Source organism: Diplotaxodon limnothrissa, linkage group LG19, assembly GCF_057381915.1.
Source record: "Diplotaxodon limnothrissa isolate DT_005_m linkage group LG19, D_limnothrissa_male_GT1.1, whole genome shotgun sequence".
In the NCBI taxonomy this organism is placed as follows: domain Eukaryota; kingdom Metazoa; phylum Chordata; class Actinopteri; order Cichliformes; family Cichlidae; genus Diplotaxodon; species Diplotaxodon limnothrissa.
This window is the reverse complement of record NC_140614.1, coordinates 24,730,427-24,747,161: the sequence shown is the minus strand read 5'-3', so window position 1 is coordinate 24,747,161 and position 16,735 is coordinate 24,730,427. Positions and strand designations below refer to the sequence as shown.

Here is a 16,735-nt window from a genome sequence, read left to right as displayed (position 1 = left end):
GCTTCTTCTTGTGTCAGCATTTAGGTTATCACTTTGAGCTAAACATAATAATTAGAGTAAATCTCACCTGTTCAAACATGAAAGCAAACTCCACTCCCTCTTTGGGCATGCTCTCTACATCCAAGAAACAGTACAGTTTAAAGTAGAGTTTCCATTCTCCTTCCTCCTCCTCTTCTTCACTGCCTGCCAGTCTGAAAAATAAAGGAAAACATGCCATGCGTTACTGCAAAGTGTACAACAAAGACACGGTTAAATGGACGGCAGTGTTTGTTCACAAAGACTCGGATACCTCTCGAACTTGGCCAGAACATCTGCCACAATCACTCTGCTCTCCAGAGCTCGGTCTGTGAAGCTGTTGTGCTCAAACAGAGAAAACAAATTCTTGCTTTCCTCCATGGCCAGACCTCTGATCAGCTTCTCTACAACCTGCAGTAACAACATTCAGACGGCGTTTAGTATTCCCATTGAAACTGATTTATTTCATCCTGAAAGGGTTTTTCAAATAATTCAAAGATCACTTGCAAATCACATGCACCCAGCCTCAGCTTTCTCCTTCTATTCAAGGTTAATTTTTGTTCTTTTATGTTTAAGATGAGCTAATGCGACTGCAAGTCTCCAGATATAGGTGTGAGTGATGGATCATTACACTCAATACAAGTGTAAAATGAACACACTTCTAACTTTATCTTACAGGTGTGCATTTTAAATAATGCATTTCAAAGAGAAATATGTTTGTGTATCTATTGTGTTTATGCACCTCTCCAGCAGTGGTGTGTGAGTTGATGGAGATCTTGCAGGAACCTCCTCCATGGCAGTAGACAGTAGTGCTCATCTCCTGCCTCAGCAGCAGGGCGGCGATCTCCTCCTGAGAGGGAACAAACTCACGAGTTTTGGTCTTCTTCAGGGATTCTCCAATGAAGGTGGCATACCGCTCAATCTCCGCGCCTGGATAACGCTCACGTATCCTGAGTTACAAATACACAAATATACACAACACATTTACACGCATGCATTTTATGGATGCTTTGTGAGGGAAATGCTATCCCTAATGCAGACGCTCACCTCTTGAGGTGGAAGCGGAGGTATCTGAGGATGGCTCGACTGGGTAGGAAGGTGCAGCTCATGCAGGTGAGCAGATGCCAGTGTGCACGATTGGCTGGACTGTTAGGCTGAGGCACATGATTGGTCTGCTTGATCACCTGGCAATAAACCTGTGGGGAAAAGATTTTTATCAGAGTGTAAACAGCTGGAAAACTGAAAGAATATTCTATGGGAAATAAAATATTCAAGTTTTATTCTGAAAGTAAATATACAAAAGTACCTCATCCCTGAGAGGGCGCAGGTCCTGACACGTCTGCAGGATGCCCTGAATGATGGGCACCGTGTCTGCCAGTGTCTCCATCTCCTGTAGTGAGTTGAAAACTCGCACGGCCTCATCCTGCAGACTGGCGTAACCCTGCTGCCTTTGTACTGCACGGAGAAATAAAAACACGTAGGTAATCAATTAGGCTAAAGATGAGAACAGTAACATCAAGAAAGATTACATTAAAGGATGACTGTTGTGCCAATGTCAGCATTTTAAAGTGTTAAACATGTTGTCTGCATGTTCTCCCTGTGGCTGCCCGTGCAGGTTCCCTTCTGAAGCTCCTGTTTGTGGACACCAATTGTTATCACAGTCCAGAGAAATGCTTGTTAAATTTAATGACAACTCTAAACTAGCTCTGGCTGTGGATCTGTGAGCTTGTCCTTGTCTAGCTCTATGTTAGTCCTGTGATCTGCTGGCGACCCCTCCTGGGTATACCCAGTTTTTCACCCTATGACAGAACTTTTACTCCATTTTACACTTTTTTGAGTGGGTTTTTTTGGCCTCTTTAATTTCCTATGAAACAGGAAGTTGGGAGCGTAAGAGGTTTCTCTATTTCACTCACAGCTGGTGACCTCTCCGTAAGGGAGGGGCAGTAGAGGCGCATGCAGAGGATGCTGTGTGTATCTGAGGATGGGGTTCCTCCTGTACATCTGCTCCACTATTTCTGGGTTCACACTATTTTCCTGAGAAGACACAATGGTGTAAAAAAAAATCATCTTAAAGACACACATCTGCTGATGAATTTGAATTTACTCTGTCTATGTGAGCGTCTTACCTTGATGTCTCTGATGAGCTGCAGAGTTGGTGTTTCTATTGGGGTCTTGCTGTCTATGACTCCCTGTATAGCAGCTGTCCACCTCATGGCTTCATTCAGCATCTTAGTATAAAGACGGTAGGAATGCTTCCTCCCGTACACGATGATGTTCCAGTAGCCTGTAAAAAAAAGAGGGTGGGTTAAATCCAATAAAATTATTTCTACTAACATCGTGATTAAGTTTTATGAGAGTTGTGCAATAAATCCTTTTAATCTAATTCAATAAAACCAGGGTACTGGTACATTTATCAAGTCTATAATTGTAAACTGAGACACCGGCATATATCCCTAACCTCGTAAGTATAATCCCTGATTAAATGTGCCCTTCTTTCCCGTTCCTTTCATTTCTCTCTGCTCACCTGTCTCCCTGTGCACTCGTTCATCCGGCTGAATGACAGAACAGAGGGAGTTAAGGACCAGAGTTCCCATCTTGGAGGAGTTTTTCTCTGAGCTCTTGTAGTAATCCAGGGAGTTGTGGGTTAAAACAAACCAGCGCTTCTTCAGCTTAAGGGAGGTGCTCTTGGCATTTGTCTTCATCTCCTTTTGGAGCCACCCTGAAGATGGAGAGGAGAGGGAGGCAACAAGAGGAAAAAGAATGTAGAAAATATTGTGATACCTAAACCTTTACGTTGAAGATAGACTGTTTTAAAAATGACAGTATGGTGTTTTTAGCGAAAATTAAATACAGATAATGCGTATAGTTCTAACATCTATAAATGGCCCAATATTTTCTTGCTTAAAATATTCCCAAAAGTAAAAAAAAAAAAGTAATAAAATATAGAAAGCACAGAGTTGCATCTATAAGTTTGAAAATATCCAAAACCCTCACCTCTGACAAGGAACTCCTGTCCATCTATCCTGGCATCTCCTTTGGGTTTCTGCAGCAGACTGATCCAGTGATGCATCTCCTCTGGTGTGTCGCTGTTGCAGTGGATCACACGATTGGCCGTAATGATGACGAAAGAGTTTGGCCTGAAAACATGAACTATGAGGGTAAGTAGCAGCCAGGTGTTGCTAACAAAATGCACTTGACCAATTGATGATCAGCAAGCGTGACCACCTCAATATAGTGAGAAATTCTGCCAGGTTTCTCATATGGACCATTCAGGTATTGACATGATGCCACAGAGGAAAAATATCAGCATTTATCTCAGAGATAGAACTGTTGCTGCCAGTCAGTCTGAGTAGGCAAACATTGATTTCCAAACAATTTGGAAACCATGGTGCTACAGTGAGAAAGATTTCAAGTGGAAAACATTCAAGACCGATGCCAGTCTTCCCGCGAGCGACTTCATCTCAAGCTCAGATAAAGCAATGTGCACATAAACTGCAAAAATTAACACTCTACAGACCTCAGTTATCATGCTAAATGTTAAATTTCATGACAGCACAATTAGAAGAAGACTGAACAAGCCTCTTTCTTTCTAAAAAGAACATAACAGTATGGCTTAGGTTTCCACAGTTACATCTGAACACACAACAAGAACAAAGTCCTTTGGACAGATGAGACTAAAGTGGAGTGTTTGTAGATAATGCACAGTGGCACGCTCGGTGAAAACCAATCACAGCAAATCAGGAGAAACACCTCATAATAACTGTCAAGCTTGGTTTTGGAGGGGTGATGATTTGGGTTTGTTTTGCAGCCACATGGTGCAAAACAAGCACCTGTGGCTGCATTGCATTTCTTTAGTGCTGATCTTGGCACTAAAGTAAGTCTCAGGTCTTGTATAAAGTTGCTCGTCATTCTTTTCTACTAAGTTCTTCATTCATACTCCAACCAGAGAGAGAATTTCTTCTTCTTCTGCATATGAGGAGAACATCAGCTTCTTTTCTAGCTGATCAAACTTACCGATCAGGGTTGTCTGATGCACAAACGGAGTCAATCAATCCCACATCAAGAGTTCCCTGAATGAGAAAGGAGAGCATTGTTCAAACTGAACTATTTGTCTTAATAAACCAATCCAACTCGTGACTGTTCACAACCTTATCTGTATCGTTTTCGATAAGAAAACCATTAAAACAATAATCACCTACAACCAATTACAAGCTATCGAACATGCACATTTTGTGGGAAGAATATTTTCAGATCAGAGGAATTTACTGATTCGTGTTTTTAAAAGACTGACCACAGCATTTTTGGGGTTGGCCTGTTCATGGGACATCTCCAGCAGCTGCTCGGGAGTGCACACTCGCACCTTACTGAGCACGTTGAACCACCCACTGCACAGACGAAGAGGATGCCATCATGTTAAAGCTATGAAATCAGACAGGGATAGGTGCTTGTTTTTATTATTAGCAGTCTATGGTCAAGTCTACGTCATACCTCGCATCCTCAGGCGACTCTGCGAACACTTGGTATGTCCTCTCATCTGTCACAATGTTCAGAGCGTTCTCCTTTTCATGGTTATCCACAATCTCCCTATGAAGTCATAAAAAGGACACTCGTTTGAGAAATTCAGGTTCTGTCTGGACCAGTGGACCAGAAATCAAGAGGAAATTTCCATTGATCCAGCGAGAAGCTGAAGAACATGCCCGAGCTGCATACAACACATTTTAAATCAGTAAATTTCCATTATGATCTGGTCTGCTTGAAACATGTTTCTGTATTTGCTTGTGATTTTCTGTTTGTTTTTTCTTGAGTTTTGCTAGCCACACAACTCTAGACAAATAGTGAAGAAAACTTTGTGTGATTTTCTGGTGGTGGGGTTTGTCAGAAATCTTACTTGGCTGCTCGGATGTCGATGGTTCCCTTGAGTTTCTCCTCACTGTCGTTGTCGTAGTACATTAGCTTACTGTCCCTCAGAACAAACCAGCGCATCTTCCAATTCCTGCAGAGAAATAAGACACTATGAGCACTCTTCATAAGCTTAATATTGCCCTCTCAACCTTTCTATTTAACAAGATCACAACTACATCTCTTTCCCCAAAAAGAAAACCACCAACTTTTACTCTGAACACATACTTTTCCTAAATCAATTACCAACTAATTGAAGAACCACTAAAAGCTTAATACATTGGCTTTAATGTATTGTAGTGAACTCCTGCAGGGGGTTTAATCCCTATAGTTACACAAATACTCAACGGCATTCAGAACTACAGACAAATTAACCCATTCATGCGGATTCAATAAATCTGTGACTTTTAAGCTATTTACATTTAAATAAATCAAGCTAACAAACACTGTGGTGTTACATGAAGCTGTCATACTGTATTATACTTCACCTTTTATAGAATTATGAGGAAATATGAAACATTCAGTTACATTTTAAGATCTTCTGCTTGGCAGTGTGGTAGGATCTCACAGACCCATCTTGTTGACATTTTCTGAACAGCTTTGTAAAAATCATCACATCATCAGATTGCGCTGAGCTGTAATAGTGCTTTTATTTGCAAAGCATGCAGGCTTCGCTCAGTAATAACTACAACAACCTCCGTGACAGAGTGGACAGTCCTCCTCCTTTCTTGTAGAGCCAGCCTGACTTCAGAGACTCTTGTTTGGACCGGAACCACATGAAGGTCTCGTCCTTTAACACGCACCAGCGCCTCCTCCATGGGATCATGAGACCAGCTGAGGGAGCACAATTGGGAGACATAGTCAATTAAAAAAAAGGTCTAGTGGATAGGATTTGGTGCCCACACTGAAAGAGCAGAGCTATGATTATCTGCTATATTTAATAATGCAAGTGCTACAGAAATAGATCAGAAACACCAGCTCTACAAAGAAAAACATCTATACCCTTCATGTATAGGTAGCCGTGGAAATATGGTGGCCCATTTCCATTGAGCAAAGTCACCCTGCCATTTGTCACTTCTTCATCAGTGTCCATCATGCCATCATGTTCATCATCACTGTCCGCATACTGCAACATGACACAAGAACGTTAGTGACCTGCTTATGCTTTTAATAATAATTACTTTTATTCCATAATGAGATAGCACGCTAACAGTTTATTACAATGAGTTAAAATGCACTGTATACTCTAGCTGCTCATACATATCTGCGTGCACGCTTGTGAGGATGCGTGTAAGTGTGTGTCCTCACAGAGTCAGAGCTGCCTCTGTAGGACTCGATGCTGGCGTTGGTGCAGGTCGACTTCCTGGGGTGTTCCTCGTCCGCCACAGCCGCGCTCCCTCGGTTGCTTCCCGACACGGAGCTGTCGTCTCCGGCGGTGACTGACCCCTCTTCCTCTTCTTGGTCGTAATCTGATTCTGTGTCGGCCGGCATGCTGTAGATCGGCTCCTCGCCATCTACGAGGCTCTCCACCATGCTCACTTTCCTTTCTGGCTCTTTCTTCTCCTCCTCTCCTGGTGGAGGCGGTGGTGGAGGCACAGTGGTGCCATCTCCGGGTGGAGGGAGGGGAGGTGGAGGAGGAATTCCACCCGCAAGCATGCTGTCTGATGGAAGGGGGGGCGGAGGAGGTGGTACAGGGGGCACTGTTCCCTCTGCAAAGGCAGGTGGTGGAGGAGGGAGTTGGGCAAATATTTCCTGATCCACAGGAGCATTTGTCTCAGCAGGGGGAGGGAAGTCAGGCAAGGGGATACACTCCTCCTCAGCATGAAAGCCTTCGTCTACATCCTCTTCTTTGGATGCTCCTCTGGTGGTGCTGGCACCTTTTGGAGCTTTCACCTCTGCAGCGGGCTTAGCCCCGACTGCTCCCAGTGAGGGATCAACGCCTCCAAAGTTCAGGAGGTCGATGAGCTCCGTGGCCTTGCGCGATGCCTCCTTTTTCATCCGCTTGAGCTCAGCGTCCCGGCGCAGCTGCAGCTCCTGCTTGGACGACTCACAGAGCTGCGACACTTCATCCTCCCTCTTCTTCTGCAAGCGCTCAATCTCTCTCTCGAGCTGCAGGATCTCCTCCATTTGGCGAGTTTCATCCTAAAGAGCAGACGAAAGGGTTAAAACACTCCCATTAATGCCAGTGAAGATGCTTCTGACGGCTTTACCTTTGCATCTGCTCCCTCCGCTTCCTCCGTCTCCCCTTCGCCCAGCGTTTTCTCCTTCTCCTCTTCCTCCTTCGTCTTTTGCTCTTCTTCCTTCTTCTTCTTCTCCCCTCTCAGTTTTCGAACGTGAGCACGCGCCACCTGACCTCGTCGGTGTTTCTGCAGCACCACCGCTGCCTTGCGCTGCTTCACAAACCGTTTGCGTTGGATGTGCCTTCGTAAGTGTTTCTGGAGGGTGACGACGCTGGCACGTGCACGTTTGAAGTGCTTCCTGTGGATCGAATAACACAAAATTCAAAGCAACAAACATAACTGGTCCCAAAAACATGACTTCACGTCACAAGATTCTTACTTAGCAGAAAAAGTGAGTAGGTGGGCTCGGATTATCATGGCGGCTTGGCGGCGGACTTCATCTCTGTCTTTCTCTAAACGCTGCTCCAAAGACTCCTTCATGAACACCTGCAAAACAAAGAGGTGACAACAGTTTATAGCCAGCCTGTTAAACAACCTTGATATGAGACACTGTACAAAACTTTGCCATTTTAGATCTCCAAAAGGTAAAAAAAAAACCTCACCTTAGTCTTGCCTAACTGCCACTCCTTCTTGGTCTTATCATATTTGGTCAGAAGGTCTGTGGTTCTCTTCTTATCATCTCCTGCTGTCGGCACCTTTTCTTTCAGAATGATCTTATAACTGCCATAAAAATGTAACGTTAAAGAAAAGAATTGATACTTTTAAAAAACAAATCACAGATATAGAAAAATATGTAAGAATGTAGATTTAGAGATCTTTACCGAGAGAAGAAATCTTTGAATGTTCTGCGAACTGGGAAGCCAGCACGACGGATCTTCACGGTCTCCAACATCCCAGAATACCTCAGCTGATTCAGCACGACCTCCGGGTCAAACACATTTGGAGTCTGAAAGGATGATACAAAGGATTTAACACATAACCTTGATATAGTACAGAATAATACTGTCAGATAGTGATATTAACATGAATATGTGAGTAGATAAAGACATTGGATAGAAAAAACAGACCTTTTCCATGTTGGGCTTAATGCAGCGAATGAAGAAAGGATTGGAAACACTCAGAGTGGCCATAAGAGCGTGAAGAGAGTCCTAAAGAGATTAAGAAAACAATAAATGCCGATACATCGCCATAACAATCATAACTACCATTCCAAAAAACCCCAAAAACATTTTCTTTAATGCGTTTTAATTATTCTCTCAGTTCAAGACCCTTAGTTAACAGTTAGCACCAACATCATATCACTCACCCTGAACTGGGAGCTCACTGTAGGTTTACGCCGGGCTGTTCCCATCTTCTCCTCATTGTTCCTGCTGCCGACCTTTTCAAACAAGTCGTAGATGAAGTCCAGTCTATGAATCGACAGAAATACAAAGGATGAAACACACGCATCTGCTAACTCATGTTAGAAAACGTATTACAGGGTACATCGGGATAACAACAAGGAAACTGGCAGAGCTGGAAAAAATAAACAAAAAATCCACCACAGTGTGTTTGGATGGTCAGTTTCAAAGCTCATTAGAAGCTTTTAGAAACACTTTTTTCATATTTTCAGAAACTAATATCCATTATTTTGGTTATTGTTTGGACTTCAGCCCAATAATTCATATCAGCTTAAAACAAGGCAAACAAAACATGGATTTACCTTTAAAACCCTTCTTTCTTTGAATGACTGGTTAATTAGACCTCTGAGTCCTAATTAACCATCATATCTGCAGATATTACCTGCTGTCCTTGAGCATGTTCAGGATGTCATCTCTGAATGTGTCTCTGTTCTTCTCCAGGATTCCTCTGACATCATAGAGGACCTGTCGGAAACAGATATTATAAACTACACTGACTTTACAACACAATGATGGCGTGCAGCAGGTCCGTTCTGAATAAAACTCACCTCTCCAGCATAATGTTTGATACCAAACTGATGATCAGCAAGTCTGGGCTTGACATAGTAAGGGTTTGTCTGCAAAAACAGAAGCATGGCATTTAACATAAGCTCAGCATTTAGTGAATTACGCATAGAGGTCATTAGGAGATGTGTAAATAACTCACAGAGTGTCGGCTGTGCAACTTCTCCAGCAGAGTGAAGTCTGTTCCTTTGGGGAATCGGCTCTCTTCATTCACTAGTGCCAACAAGCCCAGTTTCTAGGACAGAGAAGGAGGGGGGAGGGGTAAAGTGGTGTTATTGCATCAGTATTATGAAATCAGCACCACTTTCTAAGACATCGGCCCCACAAATTATTAGATTTCCAAAAACAGATCTGAAGGAGGCACCCAAGCTGGTCTTTAGTAATGGTGAAGTACTGGAGTTTTTATTTCAATTCCCTTCAACGGACTGAGAAAAGATCATGCACTCAAAAACTAACATCTTCATTACATTTATGCTATGAGTTATAGCAAATGTATTTTTTACCTTCTCTATGAGGTCAAGACACTCGGCATTGTCCATCCAATCAATTGCTTCCCACTGAACACCTTCCCTGTGGAGAGTACAACAAAATATTTATGCAAGGAAAAAGAAAAAGGTCATATTTAAATTTACTCTTCCATTCCCTTTTCCTTAAACACTTTAAAGTCCGCTTCACAATCCGAATGTCTTTAGGTTCCATATTCACGTACCGGTTGTACTCCAGCTGCTCCAGAGAGAAGATGTGCTTGTTGAAGTACTCCTGAAGCTTCTCATTGGCATAATTGATGTTAAACTGTTCAAACCGGTTGACCTACAGGCACAGAGGCAGGGATTGACTTACAGACATGTCATGGTTCTGTGTCGTGAAACAAGCTCAACTTTGTCTGGATCATCTGGATCAGTGAATCTAAAAATGGCGATCCTGCATAACGGCAATCACAAAGCTGGTTATCGTGTGGCTCAGCTAACTCTGGGTTCATGAATCCAGCTAGTAGCACGTTTCCAAAGTATTCCAGTTTTGCCAGAAAAAAGAGAAAATGCTTATTCAAGTTCTTCTTTTATTTTCAGTGCCCTAATTCTGGCTCTTTGCTGTATCATTATGAACAAGTAATGCATTTGCTAATCTGTTAGAAGTTAACCAAGCAGAAAGGAACCCTATACCCTCTTCTGTGGTTTCCTCTGCCTTGAAAACTCCACTATTAGACTCCCATTTAGTCTCATTCAACCGCTGTTTAATATGTTTGTTTATAAGGTTTTTTTGTGTCCACTAATCAGATGGCAGATCCGGTCCTGCTTTGGTCCTATCGAGCTTTCCTGCTTCTGCAGCTTTCCCTAATTTGGCTTTCCTTCTGTCCTCTCCTTGGCTTGGCTCAGATCATCTCAGTGCTCTCCTGCAGTCAGTACTCAACCTGCCAGCTCCATATTATTTCCCTTCTGCCTCTCTGCCTTTTTATCCCCCTGGTCTAAAGAGACTCAAAAAATACTTTTGTAAATTCTTAAGTTTTGTTAATAAATTATTCTCTGTTACACCTGGCCTCTAATTTCTGTTTTTCGTATAGCTCTTTCTTTTATAGAAAAGAAAAACCTTATTAGTAAGCTTTTTCATTTGTCTTTGTCAGAATCCTATATGAATGATAACTCAGTGTTTCAGTGAAGTGATTAGTCAGTAGTAAGAAACTCATTAATCTTGCTTAGTAACAGGATGAGTAGCAGCTGGCAGCTTAGGAAGCGGAGGAGAAAATTCATGACCTCAAAATCAAAATTTGCCAAACAGAGGGAAGGTCAAAGCCCTCACCTCAAAGTTCTCAAAGCCAAAGATGTCAAGGATGCCGATGGATTTGAAGTTTTCCTTCCCCTTAATCTTCTGATTAATCTTGAGGATGATCCAGGAGAAACACTGGGAGTATAACGCCATGGCGACAGAGTCCCGGGAATCAATAGCCTGCAGCAATGAGGGGGAAACCCAAGGGAGGATTGAAATGAGTAATGTGACTATGTCAGGAAGAGGCAGAAATCAAACATGGAGGGGTAAATTAAAGTGTGTTTATATGCATGTGTGTATAGGGACCTGCTCAATAGTAAGTGGGGAACAGATTTCCTCTCCTCTGAGGATTATGGAGCGCTGAGTCATGACTTCAGACAGCTGGAAGGCATCCAGCCCCAACAGCTCACTGGCATTGGTAACCACTGGAAACATGGACAAAGACATGTTAAACATCTGGAACGTTTTCTATGTCTACCTCGATTTTTATATCATCTAACTCACTTTCTATGAGCACTTCTCTGACCTTGCTTGGTGGTGATCTGAGCTCCTCCTGCAGTCATGAACTCAATGTTGCCAAGTTGTAAGACTCCCGACAGCAGCTTAAACATGTCTCTGATCTCCTCCTCCGTGAACTCCAAGACCTTTAGCGCCTCCTGTGCAAAGACGAGCACGGGGAAAGCGATTGTGAGCACTTTCTCAGAGCCAAAGGTTCATTGATAACATTCACATCCCAGAAAAAGGTTTGATAAATGGAGGGGAAAAGATCTTTATTTCTCTGAGGCTAACCTGCTCTGCTCTTAAGACAACAATATGTCAGTGTTCAACAAAAAAGATTAACAGTTTTATGGCTGTGAGGACATCAAACTTTACAATCTAAGGCCACCAATCCTCCCTGCTATCATCCTGTTAGCGTTGGAATCTCTCTGCTACTTTTGTAACTGGATAAAAAAAACAATAGATAACAATAGAGAACTGTTCTTACAGACCTCAGTACATCTACTTGAAGAACTGAAGACAAAATCAATACTGACCATAACACTGTTAAACAGCTCTTTGTCATTTAGACTCTTGTCCTTAAGACATCCTGATTGGCTGAGGTAGTGGTAAGATTCAGCGGGATCCTCCAGGAAGTAGAGGCCTGCAAGAGCAAATGTATAATGTGAGCAAACGATATGTATTCACAGGTAAAAGTTAATGATTAATAATGTTTGTCCATCAATATTTATTCTTCTCTATTATAACTGAAATCAAACTATTTTTACAATAACTTCTCACATGAAGCCAAAAGTGTAAATTGGATCATTGAAAAATAATAAAAATAATAAAAGCTCGCTGTTGATATTTACGCTCGCACAGCTTCTTACTTTTTTGCTCTTTACTAGCTCCTGCCAGCAGAGCGTAGAAGATGTGGTAGTTTCGCTCTCCGGGGTTTTGTCGTACCACGCGGTTCTACAGAAAAATCAGGGTAGCAAAGTTTCCATGAACATTTTATTGTGATTGACAATGTAAGACTGACACGTGACTCCTAATAAATTTGATACGAGGAGGTCGAGACATCCTTACCTTTTCAAGTAAATCTGACAGGAAGTGAGTCAAAGAAATTCATCATTCATATAATTCACCTTCTAAGAATCAGAAACATACATTTCTACCACAACTTTTTATGCGTGTATGCAAAAACAAGCACCCGTTCAATCATACACAGGTGTAAATTTCATGCAGTTAGATGTATTGTGCTTTAAAGCAAGGATACAATCTATGACGCAGCCTCCTTGGATGTTGCCGCTCTCAGAGAAGTGAAGTTGGATGAACTTCCCAAAGCGACTGGAGTTGTTGTTGTAAACAGTCTTAGCATTACCAAAAGCTTCCATGATGGGACTGAAAAGGGGGAAAAATTATTTTTACAGTATTTTTTTTTTTACCATATGTTTTCCAGAAAAAACTTCAACAAATTCGACATTTTAAGGAGAACATAATATCCATATGAGCTCAAACCGTGCTCACTTAGCACTCGCACAGTTGTAATCCTGACACTTGGATTTAAATGATATGAAATTTCAGTTACACAAAACATTATTCTTTGAGAACTTAACACCCTGTTAGAGATGTAAATAAAAGGCTTTAAAGTCTCAAGTAAAATGAGCTGGTAAAATCCCAAAGAAAAGGCAAAGGCCATAAGCAGGCCTTGAATGGCTGCCATCTTTACCATGTAAGCTGTTAATCTGATATATAAAATGTGTAAAACACACACTCCTAATCCCGTCCTTTTACTACTTACACAAGTAGTCATTACAGAAACTTAGACTTCATCATATTTTCTGGCGTTAGTGATTATTTCTTCACCACAGCCTAGCAGGTAGCACGCTCCATGGAAAAGATGCTAACCCACTGACTTGTTTCTTGGCATTTCCTGAAGCTTGTCATGTTTACTTCACTGATTCGCATACCTGCTCTGTACGATGGCTTGCTCCACACGCGTGCTTTTCTCTGAGGGAGGAGTTCCGGCTGAGTTCTGGCTCATCACTGACAGAAACTGCAACAGCAGTTTGGTGCTTTCAGTCTTCCCTGCTCCTGATTCCCCACTGGAGTACACATACACACAAAGACACACATAGCCCAATTAAATCCTACACACAATGACCTTCACCGACATTCCCGTATCTTGAACCTCTCCGGTTATCTAATTGGTGTTGCAGGTTGATAGACCTCAGAGATATTCAGCCTATCGTAATCAGGCTGAGCACAAGTGAAAGCATGATGGGATGGTGGACACTAGAACCAGATCAGGCCACTTAATCATGCGAACCAATAACCCTACTTTAATTTGGAAGAGGAAATTGTATTTATTTTCAAAACAAAGGGAGACACGGTCATGATCACAATCTATTTGTTCTCTAGCTTGGTCTTGAATATTGCTCTGTCTCGCATTTCCAATCAACCACTGACATCAATATGTCTGGGATGCAAACCACTTCCACTTCCTTAAGCCTTTACCTTGATTTTTCATTAGGTCTAATAGCTGTCAGTGTTTCACTATCTATGCACAGGCTTCAACTACAAACAGGCATAGGAACAGCAGGATTTTCTGGGAATAAGCATACTAGAAATAGTAGACTAGAAAGACAAGATTTAGGAAACAAAGTCATGTTTTGATAGCTTAGTAGAGAAAGATAGAGGGATAGATGGGTAAAGAATTCCCTGAATGTCCTCCATCATTACCTGATGAGGATGCACTGGCTGTCGTGGCGTTTCCAGATGCAGCGGTAGCATTCATTGGCTACAGCAAAAATGTGTGGAGGGAGTTCCCCCAGATGGTGCTTGGAGTACAAGTCCACCCTCTCTAGGTCATACAGACCAGGGATCTGCTTGTATGGGTTGACAGCTGCCAGGATGCTGCCGATGTTAGTCTGAAAACAGCGAAGGAGAGACATTTCAGGTTCAGTGTCTGTATCATCTTTCCTTTCTTTTTATTATTTGATTATATTTGGTCCACGTTTATCCACTTTCTATATTCATATGACCTTATTGGCACATTTAGTGGACTATCCACATATAAAATAGTGCTAAAGGACACAGATACACATGAGTGCATGAGAGCGCAGTAATACAGAAAGCAGACTCACACAAGAGAAATTCTTTTGATCATCTTAAGGTAAATCCGTATATGGACAATATTTCATCATCTAGATTAGGCAGTCTAGATAATCTAGCTGTCTGGTAATCTTCCAGGTTTCCAGACTTTTGAAAATTTCTGTGCATCAGCATAAAAGTGATCAAAATGTAAAGACTGCAATGCATACTGATCCCACAGTTTGGAGGAGAGGGCATTCATGTGTAAGGATGCCTGGGTTAGTGATCAAAAAGAAACTTTTATGCGTTTTATTTCCTATCTGCATTGTAAAACGCGCATGTATTCAAACCACAAGGCCATCAAATCAAGTGATGTTGCAGATTTTAAACTGCACTATCGCACCATAAAGTCATTCATATGGTTATTTTTTTGCAATGAGAATGATATATGCTGTGAAATGGTGAGCAGGGATATGATGCTTCTACAGTTAGTGGGCTTAAATATCAACATATGAAACAAAGCAGATAAATTTATTTCGTAAGAAGAAAAAATAGAATAAATCCTGCCAATGGCGTGAGACGATTTAGGTTCCTCTTGCTGCAGAATCACTAAATGACCACCTGATTTAATAAAACATGAAAGTTTTAGACAGTTTCAATAAGGAGCAATTTTCAGTCCTCCTAAAGAGCTAAAGTTGGCCTGTCCTAACCACTGACAATTTCATTTCATAGCACTCACTTCTCTCTCCGTCTTTTTCACTTACAGACGGGGAGGCCTGATGAGTGGATTTGTGTCTCTTTCTAAAAGCCTCACTCGTGTAAGCAAAGGAGAAGGAGGTGTGTGATAATATACACACATAATGGCCCTGCACAGACATAGACATAGACACACATGGCTCGCTGAATGCACTCACATAGATGCAATCCTTCTGGTAGCGTTGGTAAAGGTTGTGCATGATAGCGGCTTCGTGCAGCTCCGCCAGTGCTGACATGTCCTCCACCCCATCGATGCTTGACTGGTGCATAGCGTACACTCGCTCCCTGGTGACCTCGGCCTGCTGCAAGTAAAACACCTGTATACAAGGAGACGTAAAGATCATCACCCAGTTTTTGACTTCATACTTTGGCATGAAATAATACAATAATATTCACAAGTGTTGTGAAATAGCAATCTAACAGCAATGCAAAGCAGCATATGTGCTGATTGTGCAACACTGACAGTCACTTGGAGACAACAAATGTGGATAAATCGAGACTCGTGAGACCAGGTAACGTTGAATCTGTGTGAATTTCAGCCTCAGTTTCCCATTCTTAGTTGACAGGAGTGGCAACCAGTGTGGTCTTCTGCTGCTGAAGCCTTGACGTCTTACAGTTTGACATGTTATGAGTCCAGAGCTGCTTTTCTGCCTAGGTTATTTGTGCTATTCAGCCGTTATTAAGGGAATTCCTTTTAGTAGTTTTTTTGTTGCTATTGCTGTTTTTATAAGTTTCTTGAGTCTAAAGGTTTCTAGGCCAGTTTAATTATATTTTACCTTTTTTTGTTATTGTTGTTTTTGAGCTAACATAACCTGTCACTGGTGTAAAATAGGTTCATATTCACTGTAATGAAATTAGAGTAAATGTAGTCCCCAAAACTAGAAATATTCCTTTAAAGGCTTTTGTTTGTAATTTAAAAGGAAATATTCTAATAAATAACACAGACCAAAACTGAATAACTGGCTAATCAATGTTTCTGACACAAACAAATACATGAAAGACTCCAGCATTCCAACGTCTCTCCATTTTTAGCATTAACAGGCTAATTGTGATGCAACATGATGAAAATCCACATGGTGAGAATACAGAGCCTCACGGCTCCCTTCAGACCCCCCATCTCATCTATGTCATCCATTGCCATGGCAACTAGAGAATTAGGGGACAAAACGGGTGGAGAAGCCGGCTGTGGGAGGGGAGGAGAAAGAAGCGAGAGAGGAACACCGTGAGGACAGAAGCAGAGAAGATGAGAGAGGGCAATGGATCTGATCTGGAAGGACATGACAAGTGAATGCAGCTCAGTGTGTATTCAGGTCAGGCACATGGATGCTGCTGCCACAATTCCCATCCGTCTTCCTCACACACGGTGCACAGACGCACACAGGCTGTCATTCTACTTCAGCGTAAAGGTCGCTCATTCACTCCAGCGAAATCAGCCCGGCCAAGAATAGAAACCACGGCCTTTACGATACTGGGTCGTTAATATGTCATCTCAGTCTCACAGCCAGCCTCCACCCTGAGTGAGCTTGCTGCTGTAACAGATGTGGTGGAAGTCTGTTGAAAGCGGCAGAAGGGTGAGCTGTAGGCATT

At 42.1% G+C, this 16,735-nt stretch overlaps 1 protein-coding gene across 1 annotated transcript in view; it reads right to left on the bottom strand.

Annotated features, from left to right (window-relative positions):
- Positions 1 to 16,735, bottom strand: part of myo10l1 (myosin X, like 1) — a 38,270-nt gene that overhangs the window by 3,813 nt on the left and 17,722 nt on the right. Inside the window, exons 3-39 of the mRNA XM_085379153.1 lie at positions 15,307 to 15,465; positions 14,042 to 14,229; positions 13,270 to 13,404; positions 12,576 to 12,700; positions 12,386 to 12,399; positions 12,187 to 12,271; positions 11,854 to 11,960; positions 11,346 to 11,475; positions 11,126 to 11,244; positions 10,853 to 10,999; positions 9,768 to 9,868; positions 9,562 to 9,628; positions 9,201 to 9,293; positions 9,043 to 9,111; positions 8,877 to 8,959; positions 8,401 to 8,503; positions 8,162 to 8,242; positions 7,916 to 8,040; positions 7,697 to 7,814; positions 7,474 to 7,580; positions 7,125 to 7,392; positions 6,223 to 7,056; positions 5,917 to 6,040; positions 5,610 to 5,748; positions 4,904 to 5,008; positions 4,504 to 4,599; positions 4,307 to 4,400; positions 4,030 to 4,085; positions 3,010 to 3,152; positions 2,540 to 2,734; positions 2,142 to 2,299; positions 1,929 to 2,049; positions 1,322 to 1,470; positions 1,063 to 1,211; positions 758 to 965; positions 290 to 426; positions 68 to 191 (exon numbers count right to left, since the gene is read on the bottom strand). Of these exons, the coding sequence (XP_085235279.1) occupies positions 68 to 191; positions 290 to 426; positions 758 to 965; positions 1,063 to 1,211; positions 1,322 to 1,470; positions 1,929 to 2,049; positions 2,142 to 2,299; positions 2,540 to 2,734; positions 3,010 to 3,152; positions 4,030 to 4,085; positions 4,307 to 4,400; positions 4,504 to 4,599; positions 4,904 to 5,008; positions 5,610 to 5,748; positions 5,917 to 6,040; positions 6,223 to 7,056; positions 7,125 to 7,392; positions 7,474 to 7,580; positions 7,697 to 7,814; positions 7,916 to 8,040; positions 8,162 to 8,242; positions 8,401 to 8,503; positions 8,877 to 8,959; positions 9,043 to 9,111; positions 9,201 to 9,293; positions 9,562 to 9,628; positions 9,768 to 9,868; positions 10,853 to 10,999; positions 11,126 to 11,244; positions 11,346 to 11,475; positions 11,854 to 11,960; positions 12,187 to 12,271; positions 12,386 to 12,399; positions 12,576 to 12,700; positions 13,270 to 13,404; positions 14,042 to 14,229; positions 15,307 to 15,465 (5,256 nt within the window). The remainder of the gene's footprint in view (positions 1 to 67; positions 192 to 289; positions 427 to 757; positions 966 to 1,062; positions 1,212 to 1,321; positions 1,471 to 1,928; positions 2,050 to 2,141; positions 2,300 to 2,539; positions 2,735 to 3,009; positions 3,153 to 4,029; positions 4,086 to 4,306; positions 4,401 to 4,503; positions 4,600 to 4,903; positions 5,009 to 5,609; positions 5,749 to 5,916; positions 6,041 to 6,222; positions 7,057 to 7,124; positions 7,393 to 7,473; positions 7,581 to 7,696; positions 7,815 to 7,915; positions 8,041 to 8,161; positions 8,243 to 8,400; positions 8,504 to 8,876; positions 8,960 to 9,042; positions 9,112 to 9,200; positions 9,294 to 9,561; positions 9,629 to 9,767; positions 9,869 to 10,852; positions 11,000 to 11,125; positions 11,245 to 11,345; positions 11,476 to 11,853; positions 11,961 to 12,186; positions 12,272 to 12,385; positions 12,400 to 12,575; positions 12,701 to 13,269; positions 13,405 to 14,041; positions 14,230 to 15,306; positions 15,466 to 16,735) is intronic.